General features: G+C 43.6%; 1 protein-coding gene across 1 annotated transcript in view; it reads left to right on the top strand.

Moving 5' to 3' along the window:
* Positions 1–19137, top strand: part of csmd2 (CUB and Sushi multiple domains 2) — a 217242-nt gene that overhangs the window by 167521 nt on the left and 30584 nt on the right. Inside the window, 10 exon segments of the mRNA XM_063899890.1 lie at positions 276–345; positions 1568–1684; positions 2015–2224; positions 4041–4229; positions 6633–6810; positions 8502–8647; positions 8722–8802; positions 9441–9554; positions 15886–16074; positions 17390–17536. Of these exon segments, the coding sequence (XP_063755960.1) occupies positions 276–345; positions 1568–1684; positions 2015–2224; positions 4041–4229; positions 6633–6810; positions 8502–8647; positions 8722–8802; positions 9441–9554; positions 15886–16074; positions 17390–17536 (1441 nt within the window).

Raw genomic sequence — 19137 nt, 5'->3', positions numbered from 1 at the left:
TCTCTGCAGAGCTTACAGAGACTGGTTATATATCTTAGTTTGGCAGTGCAACAACAAACGTGATCATCTTAATGTGCCTGAGACGCTCCCTCTCTATTGTTCTGTCACTTCAGATGGATTTAGTCATTACGTCGCCGCATGAAGTCATGTGGAGACAGGAGGCAGGTTCAAGTAATTGGAGCAACAGATGAGTGACAGAGGAGCGGGGAATTAATTAATCGCCTGTTCTTTGTCACACTTTTCTCTTTGTGTGTGTGGATGGATGCTTCTTGCAGGGAAACTCGCATATCACCTGTATGCCGGGGACTGTCAGACGATGGAACTACCCACCTCCTCTCTGCATAGGTAAAAATATCCTCTTTCCTTCCTCTGCTTCCACATCCTGCCCTCCATCTGTTTTTGTTCTCCATCTTTCTACACTCCTATAAAGATCCTTCACCTTGCAGATGCTAACTTTTTCAAATAGAGAATCTCTCATATAAATACTTTAAATGTGCATAACACTTTCAATATCATCAGCATTTTAAATGAGAACAGCACACCATCATATAACTTCTGAATGACTAAAGTAGACAAAGATAAACTGTCCAATACTGTTTCACATCTTTAGTTTATCAGGAACTGAAGAACATACCAGGTATAAACAAAAAAGTGTGTCTTTTTTTCGAGTTCCTGGAAGACTTTTAAAATGAGTTTCATATTTCAAACTCGAAGGCTGAGCGTACACACACTGAATGAAAGTGCATTAGCTTCCTTTCTATATTGCACCCCAAGTCTTGAGACTGAGATTGCCTTTTTTTCAACTTATTGGAACAACCTACCTGTGCCTAATTAGTTCCAGCTCAGACCGTGATTGGTTGAATTCCTGGGAAGATTCATGGTGTTCACAGGCATCAGCAGTTTCCTGATTAACTTCAAGCTTTCGGTGCTGCTACAGGATAACATTGAACCGCTCACTTTCTAACAGAAACACGGCGATACTACACCCTGATTTTCTCTGAGTGGTTACTCCCTCCTCTGAGTTATGCTGGCTGTTTGTCCCATTTATTTCTTAATCTACTCCACTGTGTTTGCTTTTCCCCTTTCAATACCTCTGCTTTTTTTTTCTCCGCCTTTAGTCAGCTCATTGTTTTACCATTAGTTTCTGCATCCTTTCATCTTTTTAATTTTGGTGTCAGGAAGGTCTTTCACTCTTTTCATCTTTCCATCTCTCATCGGTTTGACCTTTTTCTTTTCACACTTCACCTCTTTCAGTCAAGGAAACATTTACCCATCAGTGGTTTTAAGATGAAAGCAAAAAGGAGGAAAAGCAGCCAGGGAAATTCTATGTCTCTCGAATCAAAAAGAAAAGAGCGCTTCACTATTTAATCATATTTACAAGGATGTTGATTTTTTTTAAATGGACTTACTACACCTGACTTCATTCATATAAAGTCATCAACTATTTTTCTATTGGTGCCATTGTGGTTTTAGACATTTATTTTACAGGAAAACATATTGTACTACATATAGTTTCATCTGTGAGAATAACTGTTTGCTAATGTATGCATTGTCTGCCCTCTGTCAGCTCAATGTGGAGGAATCAGGGAGGGAAAGGAGGGTATGATTCTCAGCCCTGGTTTCCCTGGCAACTATCCTAGCAACGCTGACTGTACCTGGAGAATCTACCTGCCGGTTGGAAATGGTGAGCATCATGAGAGGCTCTTTTTCCAAACTCAAAAAGCTTTAATTTTGCAAACTGCAGTGCTGGATTGTGTCATGACAACACTGGTGGTTGTAGATAAATGAAAGAGGACATATTATACCATTTTCAGGTTCATAGCCTGAGCCTTTGCAGACCATTTACATGCACAGAAACCTTTAACACATTACAGGAAAAAGAAAACCCCAGAAAGCATGTTAGGGCATCTTTAAGATCGTAGAGCCGGTAGAAAGGGTACCTTAGGAGTGTTGAGTAAGAGGATGGTATTGCCTTTCATTGTTTTCTCAAAACATATCTTTCTTCTTTTCCCAGGAGCCAACCTTCAGTTCCTGAACTTCTCCACCGAGGCCAACCACGATTTCCTCGAGATACGCAATGGGCCCCTCGATACCAGCGCAGTGATCGGCCGATTCAGCGGCCAGGATATTCCCTCCTCTCTACTCACCACCTCCCACGAGACCACAATATATTTCCACAGTGACCATTCACAGAACAAACCGGGGTTCAGATTCGAGTACCAGTGTAAGAGACCGAGAGGAATGTGTAGGGAAGGTTGTAAAAGATGCAGAGGATTGAAGCAGGAAATGAGGATCAGCCCCAGGATTGTCAGATAAAATTAGACTTTGCTAATATATGTTTATAATAATGATCATAATCACCATGGCGAGGACTTGCAGAGCTGAGCCCCTATCAGTGTCATCAGTTACTTTCTTCTTGCAAAGCTTCATCAATTTAGAAATGACTTCAGTGTGACGTGAGCTTTTTGGCTTCTTCAAAGTATCTTCAGTCACCGAAATGTGTTTCAGCGGAAAAAATAACTTTGAATGAGTCGAGCTCGTTCTCTGAATTGACAGAATGCACTGTGACAGCATGATATACACTGCCCGGCCAAAACAAAGGTCACAAGCCTGTCGGGGGCAGTGCTATGATCTGGGGTTGCTGCAGTTGGTCTGGTCTAGGTTCAGCAACGTTATGTGCCCAAAGAATGAGGTCAGCTGACTCCCTGAATATACTGAAGGACCAGGTTATTCCATCAATGGATTTTTTCTTCCCTGATGGCACAGGCATGTTCCAAGAGGACAATGCCAGGATCCATCGGGCTCAAATTGTGAAAGAGTGGTTCAGGGAGCATGAGACATCATTTTCACACATGGACTGGCCCCCACAGAGTCCAGACCTGAACCCCATTGAGAATCTTTGGGATGTGCTGGATGTGACTTTGCGCAGTGGTCCGAATCTCCTGTCATCAATACAAGATCTAAGAAAAATAATTGCAAGACAGAAATAAATGTTGTGACATTGCAGAAGCTTGTGGAAACGATGCCACAGCGAATGTGTGCCGTAATCAAAGCTAAAGGCGGTCCAACGAATACTAGAGTGTGTGACCTTTTTTTTGGCCGGGCAGTGTATAATCATTTCTAAATGTGATTTTCACTTATTCTCCATAAGTGTCGCCTCACTGCAGAGTGTAAGCATCGTAAAGCCATAACACATTACTGAAGTAGCCGTAGAGCTGATGGTGTCAGACTAATCTGCCCACAGATCCAGTAAACTCCACATATCTATAAACCTGTATATAAAACTCTTGATCACTTAAAAGATTTCCGCAGCATGGGCTAATAAAAGGCTTCACTGCATATCTACATAACTGCACGGAGTAAATCCCCCCCCCCCCTTCTGCAAATGCAACAGGCACACAAAGTTTGTGTTTTGCGATTCAACAAACAAGCCGGCAAATCGAAAGGTAGAATTGTGCATTTACATAATGATGTGTACATTAGCATATAAATCAAGCATTATATTTGCAAATACCTCCCGTTCGCAGTATTTGCATGAGTTATCTCCCACAAAGGGAAGCTGTGATCCATAGAAATCAATTTCTTTAGTCATATTTATATCCTGGCTCTTCAAGGCTCACTGCCTGCTTTGCTTTTGTATCCAAGAGGAAGAGAAAGGGAAGAATTATTTACCCACACTACTTCTGATGACTGCATCATACTCCTCGGGCATAAGTCAAACCCGCCCCTGGCATTTTCTTTCTCTCTGAAATACTCCAGTGTTAAAAGGAGGAGGTGGAAGAGGAGTGAGTGGGAGGTCGAGCACAAGATGAGGAAGGGGAATTCAAGTTGGAGAGAAAAGAGGACTCTCCGCTGTAATTCTTCCATTGTCTGGAAGCCGAGCATAAGGAGGCAAAACTGTAAATGTTGTGTGAATTGATTTCTAGCTCCAGGCAGCAACAAGCAAAGAGTGGCAAAAACATGCGTACTAAATGACTGAATCTGTAAATATATTGGAAAAATCAATACTAATGTGAGGTGCATGCTGTTCTGTCTCGCAGCTTATGAGCTCCAGGAGTGCCTGGATCCGGAGCCTTTCCGGTACGGAGTGGTGGTGGGTGCTGGCTTCAACGTGGGCCAATCCATTTCCTTCGAGTGTCTGCCCGGCTATCAGCTAATGGGACATTCCATCCTCACCTGTGAGCATGGCACCACACGAAATTGGGATCACCCTTTCCCTCGATGTGAAGGTGAGAGAATTAGTCGTTTTAATAACCATACATTATGCAAATGTCACACATTTACCAATCTGACCACTTAATGACTTCCTGTTTGGAATGCATTGAGCTATTTGGCATCATTAGTGCAAAAAGCGGCTATGGACATTATGATTATCTATTATGAATAATGCAATTAAACAGCATGATCATCCCCATTAATGAAGCAAAGCAGTCCTCAGTGAAAATCAATACCATGCGTAAGAGTAATGGAGTCAAATCATAGAAGATGAATAAAAGAGGGGGCTGGATTACAAAGAAAAGTAATGAGTGTTCCTTTCTTTCGCCTCGTCCTTGACCCACATTCACACGCTCTGCGTGTCGATTATTCAATGCGGCAGGCAAAATTACAGAGGGAGGTGACGGCCATGACACTGGAACTTTAGAATTGGACGAGCAGGGAGATAAATGCGAGGGAGGGAAGTCACAACGGAGTGAAAAGGAATTAGGAGATAAGATAATTCACTCAAGGCTATTTGATTTTTTCCGGCCATTTTCAATATTCATATTCTGTGCAAAACTGAAAATGATACCTGTGTGTGCTAGCAAGGTCCTGTACACTTTAAATTGATCCATTAACAGGCATACAGTCATTTATGATGGCAAATTAACCAAAATAACGTTGAATACTGTTTTTATATTACAGTCATGCATCACGTTCTTTCCTTTATAAAACAACATATTGATATGTTCAGCTTATTTGCTCCCAGCTATTACATCATATGTCAGCACACCGTGTTGGAACACCTTTTCTTGACCTCATAGAGCACAGTATGTCTTGTTCTTTAGTGTCAATGCCACGACATTATTTATACCGTCTCAGCGGCTGGGAGACATTGATTTTTCTTACCTTGCTTCCACTTAGCTGCTTGTATTGGCTTGATCATAATACAATGTTGCTGGCACTGCACTCTTTCTCTGTTGTTTCCACTCCTGTCTGCACTCAGCCTCCGCTGTCTCATCTCTGCCTTCCTCATTATCCGTTTTCCATTTCCCTGTCCATTTATTATTGTAGGTTCTATAGAAGCATACTTATCTGATGAATTGTATATTCGTAGGGATCACTGCGGGATAAATATCACTTTCCTAGTCTCTGTGCAAAAGGAAAGACTTTACAAAGTTGTTACGACTGAAGATTTAAGAAAGCTTTATTTTATTAACCAACACTTACACACAGTTTAGTTCAGAATATAAACACGCTATTCTGGATCATTTAAAAATACATGCAGTTGCCCAATTTGCAGACAGTATTTTCACACAGTATGCTTAAAATGTAAGAGAGAAAGTTTAAAATAAACTGAATTAACCAAAAGAGTAATAATTTGACCATTTGAAAGCTCTCGTAAGTTTGTCAGACATATCATTTCATCATATTTGACTTTGAAAAAATCCATTTCAGCCCTGTTTCAAGTTTTCTTTCCACCTTACACACACAATTCTACAGATAGGGTTTAAGTAACTTGCCAGCTGGTGGCTTCAGCCAGATGTGTAATCAATGGGTCTGATCGATAGCTCTTTAACTGCTGCATAGGGGTCTATCTACCATCGGGCTGAAGCAGGCAGCTGTTGAAAATGAACACAAACATAACAGAGACAAAGGATAAAACATGCAAACTCTGCTCTTGGAATTATCATATAGGCTTTATATGGTGCCATTATGCTGCCTGGGTTGCTTGAGATGCCTGCACGGCTGTGATTACAACTCCTTCCTGATTTTTTCCTGCTCCAGCGCAGTGGATATGGGGTTTCTCCGAGGGCACCAGTGGGGATGTTAAGCTTCGTAATCGTTAAGTTGCTCAGAAACTCCTGAGTTCCTGAGGAATGTTTAAAATAAAGTTAACATGTTTGTATGCATGCTGCTGTTTTGAGGCTGTGTGCCAGTGCTACTGTATCTGTCAGGCTGTGCAGGATATTTTTAACCTCAGGATGTTTGGCATATGATGCTTTCATGTCTTCAGCTTTGACACAGACATGCTGTTTTAACCTTAACTGTCACTCACACACAAGTTTACACATTTAGATGCATATCCACTCCTCAAACACACACTGTATGCACACACGTCAAAATGCCAATCCAACCCCTCGCCTCATCTTCAGGCTCTCTCTATTCACCCCCAGTGGGAATGGGTTGAGGCCTTATCTTAGCGAAACACTCCATCCAAGTCCCCACTTGCTAACAGGCTTTACTGGCTAATCTTTAGCTCAGACAAGTGCCTGGGCGCTAGACGAAGAGCAAAGAAACAGACGCTGAGAAGGAAAGCAAAAAAATGGGGATAATAACTCCTTTTTTTCCCAACCAATTGCAGCTGAAATGTCCTGTTGTGTTCCTGGCCCATTGATTCATAGACACTCTGCTTCCCTTCGTCCCTCCCTCAGTGCCTTGCGGTGGGAACATCACGTCAGACAATGGGACCATCTTCTCCCCGGGTTACCCAGAGGAGTACCCCAACTCAGCAGACTGCTCCTGGCTGATCACCGTGGCTCCTGGCTTCGGCATCAAAGTAAACTTCACCCTGCTTCAGGTTCACGGGCCGCACGACTTCATCACTGTCTGGTGAGGACCTACCTTAACCCTTTCAGATAAACCTCCTTTTCGCCTGTGGGTAAAGGAAATGATATTTTAGCCAAGTCTGTGGCACCCTGCACTTCAACATTGAAATACAATGTTTATTTATTTGCGGTTCAATACTCTCTTTATCATCACCTCCATTGCAATCCCATTCTTAAACTCCAACTCCCCCTTCTCTACCCGTTACTCCTCCAGTTTTCTCCTTGTGATATCCAACACCTATTGTTGTGTTGCTGAATCAGGTTCCAATAAGCTGATCCCTTCTGCCCATTTAACTCTTTTCATTTCCTTCCCTTTTGAAGTGTTGTTTTCTAACAAACAAATACAGAATGTCCTCGGAGTGCATGTGCCCTTCACCTTATGATCCTTTACAGCGGCAAAAACAACTGCAGATCGAAATCTCAACTCTGTCACAGCTGTGGCTTTCAATAAAAAAAGAAAAATCTTATCATTCTAATCATCTAAAAGACTTATTTGTAAATGTGTAAATGCAAACAGTGTGTTGGATGCTAGCCAATGAGAGCAGTAAAACACAGTTCCTGTCTTTGTGTGAGAGAAGAAACAGAGTAGGCTTTGGCTGGTAGAAATGTGTGTGTGCTAACGTTTGTGTCAGGGTGTTACCTGAGGTGTGTGTTCTTTCAGGGGGTTAAAGCTTCCTTTTGCGACCTCCATAACGCACGGCTGGGCCTGCCATATGGGCGAGCAAGGACAGGATTTTGCATGCATGGCGGTTGCCAGTCCCAGTTGATCCCCTCTCCCCGAGATGAGCTCCAAAGGTCCCTGCTCTCAGTGACACCGGAGATCTGACTGCCAGCCAAACTGGCTGCCTGACGACCACATGAAAGTCCACATGGCGTTGAATGACATCCATTTTTTACGGACTGTGCTTATAAAAATGTGTGTAAAGTTTGTATCACGTTGTTGCTAGAGTACACCACAATGTCCCCTTTTTAGCTTATTATTCATATTCTGTAAACCCGTCCGTCCGTCCTGCTCTTCCCCAACAAGCTCCTGCAGAGCCAAGATGGGGGACTATCATGATCCCCAGTTTTCAGTTACCACCGCTGTGTATCTTTCCACTGAACTACTGAGCCAAGGAAATGGGCCCAGTAATGGCGGCTTGGCCACAGTGCTGTCAGGCAGCGGTCCCTAGCCAGCCGTTTCCAGAGCTGCTTGTAATCTCCCATGCCCAGTCTGACAGCCAAAGACAGATGGTTTTTAAGCTGAATGGTTGTGGCAGGAATCTGGGAGCCGGCTTAATCGGCCGTGCCCACGCCAGGGGACTGCCAAGGCTGGGCCGCCACTTCCAGAGACACTCCCATTGGATGGCAGTTAGCGGGGACAGCGCAATCCAGACCTGTCATTCCACGCTTATCTGTAATTTTTACCTTATTTCAACATAATCACCCTGAACAGCCCAGAGTAATTGCTGTGGGTATGATGAAGCGAGAGCAGCTTGGTTTTACTCTGCTGCTGGAAGCCGCTTCACAATAATCTGGCATCTGGCTTTGTTTGCTTTGTCTCACAGAACTGCGTCACGGAGCCTGAAGGATCTTTATGGTTAGAGACGCAGCGAGCGTTTCTGCAGAGGCTGCTGACACAAAGTCCCTGCGGTTAATTATCATCACAGTGTATTTTCGTAGAGTTTACCTGTGACCTTTTTATATTTCTTCTAGGGACGGCCCACAGGAGACAGCCAGGAAGCTGGGAGTGTTCACTGATAGAGAGCCCAACGAGCCACCCAGCAGCACGTCCAATCAGCTGCTCATACGTTTCCGTAGTAACACAGAGAAGGGTGGGCTGTTCCAAATCAGCTATCAAGGTATGTAAAGTTCTTCTCTGAAATAAGTGTGCACTATATATGGTCTGTGTTTGACTCCCTTTCTCTCACTACAGCGTACAGACTGCAGTTCTGCCTGCCTCCTCCCATCATCCCTAATGCAGAGATCCTGATGGCAAGCAAAGAGTTTAAAATAGGTAGGTCGAAAGCTGTCCCAAAGTCATACGTTTACAGACAGATAATAGCTAGTGAGGTTGGACCCATCCTGACTTTAGGAGTTTAAGCATTTTAAATATTTAATACCAATGTCGGTACGCATTCTGGCTTGAAAGTTTTCACCGACTCTCAAACAAACTACACATCCCAAAATGCATTTCTACTGCATGCAAACTCAGCCCGAACAACATGACCCAGGGGACTTTGAGGCAGCGGTATAAATGACTGATTATGACACAATAATCAGAAAGCCAGAAGGATTTGAAGCAGGTGCTCTCCTCCTCTGCAGGAGACAATAGAGATTAATGCTCCTTATCTGTTTATTTTCATACCTCCACCACCGGATTATTATTCTCAGACACACAGAGGCAGCAACACTGACGTAGTGCTTCATCTATAGGGTCCCCAGTGGGGAATTGCTATGGTGCTTCTTCGCACTGTTAACTTTTTCTCTCACTTAGAGACACAATGGATCATTATTACCACCATGTCGAATCCGGCTAGGAGTGCTGATTACTGTATGAAGACATTTTAGGTGGAATCAATCAGATATATTGTTGCCACCATCTCCCATCTGTCATTAACTGTTCTTCTTCCTCTTCCATCTCTCTCTGTACAGGTGATATAGTGCGCTACAGATGTCTTCCAGGCTACCACCTAAGTGGGAACAGCATCCAGACCTGCCGGCTGGGGACGTACTTGGAATTTGAGGGGCCTCCTCCCTCATGTGATGGTGAGTTAGTGCCAGAGACTTGAAAACTAAACGCTTAACCAGGGAATGGCATGATCTCTGTCAGGAAACCCCTATTCACACACACAGTTGGCCACAGAGCAGCTCCACTTTAAGGATGATGGTCGAGGGCTCTGTCAACTTGGGCTCCTCATCGGTGGTAGGGTGTAAGAAGCTGGCACTGCTCCTTCAATTTCCCTGCCAATATTTATCCTCCCACAAATCTGTGACCCTAGAGCCATAGACTCCCTCTTTTCACACATTGGTATCTCTCACCCTACTGGCTAAATGTTATATTACATTATCCAGCTTGATGCATGACGCCTTCATTGCTTTATTCTTGTGTGATGTCGTAAAGATGAATATCAGCGTGTCAAACAGCAGCTCTACCATTTAAGTGAGCAAATGTTAGTCAGTGAGTTTAAATAGCTGTTCTGGCGCTCCTTTGCCTCCTTAAGGTTTACAGAATCAGCATTCTTGAGTTGCATCATTTATTATTTAAGAGTGTCTTTATAAGTTCTAATTTTTAATAAACATATCAAAATGCAGGTGAAACTGTGTCCCCCCTCCGCCGGAGCGACTGTCTGCGAGTTTATGCTCAGCTGGGTTATAGTTTGACAGTATCATTTTACCCCTAATCGTTGAGTCATGCACTAGTTCGCCTTATTTCTTACTCCCGTGGGTAATCTTTCTGCCTGTAGTCATGAAGCTGCAGCAACATTTCATTCAGGCACTACTTTCTCTCTCTGTGGATGATAGTTGGCTCCCATGAGGCTGAGGGTGGCTGCTGTGTGGCGCGCTACATGCTGAGATATGGTCCTCCCAGAAGGATCAATGAGCGCAGTGTTCCCAGCACCGCGTATCATCATAACACTGCATGTTGTGTGCAGTACTTCCCCTCTGGGCCAGAGACTTGGTGCATCCAGGGGTCCCTGAGTTGTTCCTCTGCTATTAATATCATAAAAACATATATCGCTTTCTTTTTTAGAACAAATTGAATCCTTTTTCCCCTGTCTTGCTGTGTTGTTGTCATTTTGTGTGTTGCTTTGTTTGTTGGATGTGTGGTAAACAAGGGAGAGTAGGTAGAATATCAGAAATGCAACTTGTGTTCGGTGCTATATAGGAAAGATACACAATTTCTCTCAGCATGAGATGGAGAAGGAGGCAGTGTTGGTGAAAGAAAGAGGGCAATTGAAGGGGAAAAGGGAGACGTGTAAGGTTATATTAAAGATGTGGAACAAAGTACTCAGCAAAAACAGAGGAGTCTGAAGTCCCAAATTAAATTGAGGGGAAAAAGGGAAATGTGTGTGTTATTTTCTCCTCTATGAAGTCCTGCCTTCGCTGTACCTACTGCAGTCTAAAGCTGATACTTTTTGCAAGAGAAACATCCACTAGCTTCACTTTGTATTTGAATTTAATACAAGTATTTCAGTTGTGAATGTGTCCGTATGTTCATGGCTGTTATGGATCGATAATGCACTGAGAAACACTAAGAACAAACAGTTCCACCATCACACTTCTCCTCCCTGACAGCTGTCATGCTACCTGCATAGACTGACCTGGTTGAGAGAGAGGAGAACCACAGATAGCAAAGGCTGGAAGAGTCAGGAGTTGAGTGAGAGGATGGGGAGAGAAGAGAGGAAACCAAGGCAACAGCATCTCGTGTAAAGAATGAGGGACAGTTGGAGTCTTCAGGATTCTTAAGGGGGTAAAAAAATAAGTTTGTCTGGAAGCAAAGAGAGACTAAATGAGCAGGAGGATGGTGAGTTAGTGAGAGTAGGACAGGAGGTAAAAAGGGAGCCGAGGAAGGGAGAGACTTATTTGGAGGGCAGCGAGGAGACGAAGTGCACAGCTCATTGAAATGCAGGGGACATGCCGGCTGCAGCTGCACCTATCAAATCACCCCGTCTAGCTCTGACACGTACACCCCTCCTCGCACGCCCCCCCGCTAGATACACATTAAACTGCTCACACTCACGCATGCACTGTATACACACACACACACTGGTCTGGCATGTGAGCGGGTTACACAGCAGTGGATGTTCTCATTGTACGCTGCACTGGAGTCTACAGGCGGTTCTGCAGTGTTGCTTATCCCAAAGCGCCGGTATCTTCTCTCATCCTCTGCATTCCCCCCCCCCCTCCCTCACTCTCCACTTCCCTCCCCTCACTCACTAGCGTCAGACTTCTGTTCTTATGTAACACATATACCCTTTATTCCCTCCTCTCTGAGCCTATTTCACAGCACAGTGAAATGTATTGTCACACAGTTTCAGATTCGGCTGTCTATCAATACCCCGATCCCAACACTGAGATGGATCAGAAGACACATATAAACACCCTCACTCTTGTCTTCTCTTCATTTAATCCAGAGATTTGTTGCCAGTCACGACGGCGGTGGATTTTTAGCCTCTCTTGTGTTTCTGCCACCGGAGCGACCAGTTGGGCTGTGATTTATCTGATTTCCCCGCTATTTGATTAAACTGGGTCGTGTTGGACCCACAGCCCTTAACTGCATCTGCTGCTGAGACTGCGGGGAGTTCCAGCAGCGCGCACACACACACACACACACGCAGCAACTGCATCAGTACAAAGTGTTGCTTGAATGCATTAATGAAACACAAAGAGCTCTGATGATCCAAAATCCCTGTGTTTATCCCCCAGACAGATTTCTGGTTAAAACCTGCATAATCACCCATCACATTAGTCTCCCAGCTCGCTTTCTCGATCCTACAGTCCCTTCCTCCTCTCTCGCCGCTCCTTCTTCCTCCTCTTTGTTCCCTAGATTATTCTTTGTGTCCCGCAGAATGGATTATAACTGCCCCCTTTTTCCCATCTTCATTGTCCTCCCTGACTTCCTACAGTTGTGAGGTCCTGATCCACACTAATGCTTGTGTTATGGCCCCTCCCCTTCAATCAGCTCGTTATCGCTCCTCAGTTTATGCTAATTAAACCACAACATGAGTAAAGGCATCTCCACAGCACTTGATGTATTGTGGGTTTCTGCATGTGTGCGTCTATACCTCTCCACACCGAACATCTCAAATGTATGGATGCAGATGTGTGTGCATCTGTGCTAGGAAGCCTTCCGCTACATTTTCAATCGGGAGGCTGTTGCACACCGTCGAACAATTCATACACAAACAGAAGGGATGTCTCACAGATTGCTGTTCCTGCTACAAGCTTGTTCAAATCCTTGTCTCGTTAAAGTGAAGTTTCATTTTGAACCCTATCATGGTTGATCTCACCTTGTGTCTGGAAGCTGCCTTTCTCCAGCTGTCAGATTGGTCCCCTAATACCCTTTTGTTTACATCCAAACAGAGTGGTGCTTCATTTCAAACTGGATTAGTTGAATAAGTAGCAGCCTATAGATAAGAGCCGCTGCCTGTCGCTCTCCATCAGCTCCCCGACAAGAAGAAGGCTGTTTTCAAGACATTTTGAAGCTTTCTGAAAGGTCACCATCAAAACACAACTCATCTCCTCAGAATTCATCAGTTTGATAAACTTTCCTCACTGCAAGTGCCTTTTCACTCACATGCACTGAGGTGCTTGAGGTTGTAAATGTTTTCACAGAGTGGGATAGGAATAGTTTGCTATGGTACTATTACTTTAGCTTTCACCATGCTGGGGGAAATTGTGTTTTCTGAGATGATGCTCTCAAACGGCAAAACATTTCACTCTAATACCCACTTTAAGTTTGGATTACGATTATCCCACTACTTTAGCTACCTCAACAAGAGTTCAATATGACCATTAGTTGTCATTTTTTTTTGGCACTCTGGGAACGGAGGGTTTGAATTCTATTTGGGACACTTGTTGAATGTAATCCCTAGTCTTTTTCTAATTGTATTGCTCGCAATCTCTCTTCACATCTACACTATTTTAAAAAGGCATAAAGAGACCCGCCCCAACAAAATTCACACTTGTTGCCATATTTAATACAAATGAATGGCAAAAAGTTGAAGCAAAAGTAATTGACAGGGACATGGCTCATTTTACCAAGCCTTGCTTGTGAGTGACAGAAAAGGTGACACAATCTGACATAACCTGGAGCAATGTATCCCACCTAGTTGACAACCCAAGCCAGGTAAAAACAAAAAGTGCCAAAAATGATTTGCAAATTCTGTTTGGCTGTATTCCATGATGTTTGTCCTGCAGATTTAATGATCTCTCCCCCTATCAACACAATGAGAGGGGGTTGAACAAGCTGAGAAACACACACACACACACACACACACACACACACACACACACACACACACACACACGTTGAAAGTCCAACTTTGTACACAAAAACAAGTTTACACATTGTCCCACCACAGAGGCACTTTTACTATGTCATTCAGAGCATTCAGTATTTCACCACTGCAATAAAAAACCTTCAAGTGCTGCTTACCCTGAGGCCTCAGAGGCTTCAGTATTTAAATTGTGGCATTCAACAGGGGCCTCTACACACCACAACACACACTCACACACACAACACATATGCACATGAAAAGACACCTTGTTCTGTGCTCTTTAGTGGATTTAAATCACACATGCAGAATGCTTTGTTTGTTTGTTTGTTATTTCTGCTTTGTAATTAAAGCCACTGTCTGATAGTTAACAAAAACAGGTCTAGTTTCTTTAGAACGGTCTTGTGTTAATTGCAGAGCTCTTAACCAGCTGCTGGGTTGAGTTCCAGCGCTAAAACCTTTCATACAGATCTGTTAACAAAGGAGACCCTTGGCATTCGTTGTGATATAGGAAAGCGGTAATATACAGTTGGAAACAGAAGAGAACATTTACTTTATATAAACATGGTAATTTAAAGAAGCATTCCAATGCAAACAAGAAAAGAAAAATGTCTCCGTTATTTGACAGTCCTTTTCTTTAGACCTCAGTCCTATGCAGGGTCTGCAGGAACGAGTCCTAAAACCGGAAGTGAGTTAGCATTTTAGCACTTCCGGTTCCCTCGTCTCAGAGTCAATGGGCTTTCTCGTAGGATTTTGGAAAATAGGTCGAAATAAGGTCTGTGGTTGACACACATTTAAGAGACAGATCACGTTTTGTTCTACGACAGACTTCAGCATTGATTTTTGAAGAGTTTACGTGTCTGCAAAACTTTGTTTGTTAACGAGTGGCTGAGTAGGACTACAGAAGTTGTACGTCATAACGCCGAACACGTAAACACTCCTGCTAAGTTAGTTTACCCCTGTTCTGCTTGAAAGCAAGTAGCCGTGCTCTTGCAAACTCTTAAAACAATTTTGAATCTGTATTTTTGGTGTGTTTAGTCAGTTGAAACAATCTTAAGTTGGCGTGACGTTGAAGTCGTGCGACCCTGCTGTACTCGTCTGTAGTTCGTTTATAGAATAACGTTAGCACTGTGCTTCTGGCGATTAGATGTAGGATTTAGAAAAGTATAAAAGTAGGGCAGACATGTCGAGATTATCCAGCTGAACAAAACGTGCATTTATCAAACAGGTTCGTTTTCCACAGATCTTATTTTTTTACAATATTCCAAAATCCTATGGAGAAATGGTGTTGCTTTTTTGTCGAGGGAACCCATGCGCAGCTTACTTCCGGGTCGGCCCTTCAAAAATACGTCATCCTTGCACCCCTCTATTAGGTGATCTAAAAGAACAATACAAAGGGGGAAAAAACACATTAGCACAGTAGCATTGTGTTGTAATTGCAGCATGGGCTTCCTTTCATGTTGCTGTTTGTTTTTCTAATGGTTCCTCTGTGTAAGCACGCAGATTAAGAGGCTGGCTCAACAGCATCGCAGTTAAAACGCAACAGACAGGAACGTTGTGTAACGCCTGCTAATACAGACAGAAACCACTGAGAAATGTCAAAGCATGCCATAGAGATGTCCCAAAAGAATACCAGTGACAGAGGGGGGAAGACATGAGTGGATGTATGCGGTCCGCCCAGACGTGTCACAGCAATATGACTCCCAGGCAGATGTGAGCGTTCGCCGGCAAAATAAGCATCACATCTGTCACATTCTGACAATGGGCGAAGAGCAGCAAATACGCTCATGGCGGGAGAGTATGTTATGTAATGTATAAGCCGTTTCCTGGACAGCTTTGTTTGCCACGACAGCATCAACACCGGGGTGACAATTAGTTTAGCGATGCTTTTAGTCACATTGAGTCCAACAATAACATGGCTCTATCCGATCCAATTTGTGCTTCAATGTAAATTAAAGTCCCCAAAAAAGAACATAATGAAAAACCATGTATGTGCAATTAAGCAACAACAGAGAAAAGCTACATGTAAGCAAGCCTTTATTCCTGTGATACTGAATTGCAAGAAACCTTTTATTTATTCATCTTGTTTTTCTCAACAGTGACATGTCCCATGAATGAGATCCTGACAGCTTCCACAGATGTCATCATGAGCCAGTCACCAGGCAACGGTTTCCCACATTTTGAGTCCTGCTCCTGGGTGGTCAAAGTGGAGCCCGGGTACAACATCACCTTCACCATCGAACACTTCCAGACCAGCCGTCAGTTTGACGAGCTCGAGATCTTTGATGGTGAGTCATTGCATCTGTCATGAAAGTGAGCCTTCAGTATCATGTCTTTAACAAAAACTGTGACAAAATATGTTCTTCAACAAACTCTTTTTTCCAGGTCCATATGAACGGCACGTGCCTCATTCAACTGGGGCAAATATTGTTGTTGATAAATTATTAAATTAGGTTTAGAATTGTACAACTTAACCAAAATCCTTTCATTTTTGTCACCTTCTCTTCCCATCTTTCTGACCAATGTATTTGTTTTGTTTTTTGTCTAGACTAGACCAGCTCAATACAAAATAAACCACACAATCAACCTTTTGAGACTAGTGGTAACAGAAAGTAGACTAAGATGTAATGAGTTACTGTAGACTTAAACTGCACTAAAATATCTTGTGGTCATCTCAAAATATGTGAATCAAAAAGTGAACAAAACCAAGTCTAAATCTTAAACAGGTGCCCAAACACTGGTATCATGCTATCTAGTTGTGCAGCGTTGTGATTGACACCTCCCCCCACCTCCTTGGCCAACGACTCATTTTCACTATTATCCACAGTCAGAGGCTAAAATGAGCCAGACTTCAGAATTCCTCGCCCCTAACAAAGCTTTCTGCATCTACTTACAGAATCACAGCCCCCCCCCCCCCCCTTCACGGTAACAGAACTTCCACACCAGCCTTGTACATTAGCATGTGATTAGAGGCACAGTCAGCAACTCTGCCAGGATGCTCTGAGAAAATGGCGTTGTACACACTAGTGTTCCCGATTAATGCCTTAGTGTTCTGCCAAGTGGAAGGGAACAAACTTACCTGGACAAGCCAATTAGGGAGGGGAATCTTTTTTTCCACAATTAGACTAAAAGGCTCCTCAAAAACCCTGAAAAAGAGAACTTATGTTTTTAAAAAAACGAGTCTGTTCATAATGACCTTTTCTATCCATTTAAATGTACTATTTCAATGACTGTCCAGCTTTCAGTGTGCAGATAATAAAAGTATTGGCGGTCTTAATTATTAAAGGGGCCCCATTTAAAACATTTTAACTGATAAGCTAAGGGTTCGGGTATCTATAAGCTGACCAATCACAACAGAGCCGGCCAGCTAACCAATCACAGCAGACTGGGCTCTGGTTTCAGACAGGGAGGAAAGAGGTGCTGCAGCACAGACAGTATGAGGAGAATAAAGCACTTTTTCAACATTATAGCATCTAAATATGTCACATTAGAGGTACAAAATACAAATTATGAACTTGAAATTGAGCATAATGTGGCCCTTTTAAGTTATGACACTTGCAATAATGGATTCTTCTTAATAAATGACTTCTCTCTCTTTCTCAGGCCCATCCAGGCAGAGCCCTCTCCTGATTACCCTCAGCGGTAACTACTCCAACCCTCTGAGCATCACCAGCTCCAGTAACAAGGTCTACCTGCACTGGTCCTTTGACCACACCACCAGCCACAAAGGCTTCCGCATTCGCTACTCAGGTACGCCAAAACCAGACTGAAGTTCTTCAGAGAGATTTTAACTGTCCTTAACTATCACAAGGAGAACTTTGTAGTACGTGCAAACTCAACAGAGGTGCCTTTGGTTCACTGTGCCAACAACACCAACATTTGGGGCTGCCAACTGCAGCTGAGATAGCTAGAAATAAAACCCATCTCCATGACAACCTACTGGGGGCGATGGGCTTCTGCAGCACTCTTCGCTGGGATTCTGTAAATGCAGTTTTTTTGGTTATTATTCTTCGGTTCTGTCCCGCTCCCAAGAAAGATATGTTGGTATACGACACCTGCATAACCGGCTCTGAATTATGACTGTGTAAATATTTAAAAGGTTCCCTCCGTTCTGTATCAACAGCACTCAGCCAGATTGACTAATCGCCTCTCTCCTCCTCTCAGCGGAGTGCTCCGTCTCCCCTACCGGATGGTGTGTCGTTTCTCTCGGCCCCTTTTTTCTTTCTTTCTTGCCTCTTTTACTTGTTCTTTTTTTTCTTGAGCCATGATGGATTTAGCCTTAGCAGGCTAAGTGACAGACACACTGAGGTGATGGCTGAGATCCAAGCCCCCAGGAAGTGCTTCGGAATTTAAGAAAATATTCGTAGTGGCCAAACTGCGGGTACTACAACTTCCGTATCAGTCTGTGACCAGAAACACTTTTTCCCATTGACTTACATTGGGAAAGAGACGTCTGTAAATCGGTAGATAACTTTTTTCAAACCAAATAAACTACCAAACATTAACCCTTTTATAGCCTTTATTTAAATCCTTATCTCCTTAAAGTTGTTAAATGCGCTTAAGCTGATTTATTTTCTCTCTCCATTCATTCTACTGAGCCGAAGCGGGAGGACGGGGCGGGGCTTAAGGGGAAACTCTACTGCGCATGCTCTATGCTCTCGACAGCCAGGCATGATGAGTAACTTGTGGAGTTTTGCTCTCACGAATTTCAGCCCATTTTGTCTTCATGCGCCAATGAGCAGATCTCATAGGAATGAACGAGGTCCCGTCTCCAACACTGTGTCCAGTTCTTATTATACATGCTGAGAACCCGCAAGTTGCCCTGGTCAATATGGAGGTGCCTTATGTAGTACCTTGGTGGGGAGGAAGCAGTGCCGCCGCTCCCATAACGCGCATTACGCGCTGTGCGTAGGGCACCAAGTGCCGAGGGGGCACCACCAAAAATAGCCTAATGAAAAATCGTCATAATAATTATAAGGCCGAAATTATTTCAGTAGACTATAGAAATATGAGGCACTTTTTAGGCATACTACTCAAAGGTACCGATGGTGCCCCCCTCCCCTCCCCACTCACTCATCACAACTCATAATGTTTTTTTATTGGGGGGGGGGGGGGGGGGGGGGGAGGGCATCATGAAGGAATTATGCTTAGGGCACCAAAATGGCTAGCAGCGGCACTGGGAGGAAGAAACAGATGGCAGACTCCTGTATTCTCTTCATCAATCCAACCCATTTCTCCATGGGCTGGCCTTCCATCCACAACCTGCAGCAATCTCCTCTGGAAACCGGCCATCTCATTCTTTATTCTCACTCGCCTCTCTCTCAATCTCCTCATTTAGTCTCTCTCTCCTA

This window comes from Eleginops maclovinus, chromosome 13 (genome assembly GCF_036324505.1).
Source record: "Eleginops maclovinus isolate JMC-PN-2008 ecotype Puerto Natales chromosome 13, JC_Emac_rtc_rv5, whole genome shotgun sequence".
Taxonomy (NCBI): Eukaryota; Metazoa; Chordata; class Actinopteri; order Perciformes; family Eleginopidae; genus Eleginops; species Eleginops maclovinus.
The sequence above is the reverse complement of the archived record's forward strand: the minus strand, read 5'-3'. Positions and strand labels throughout refer to the sequence as shown.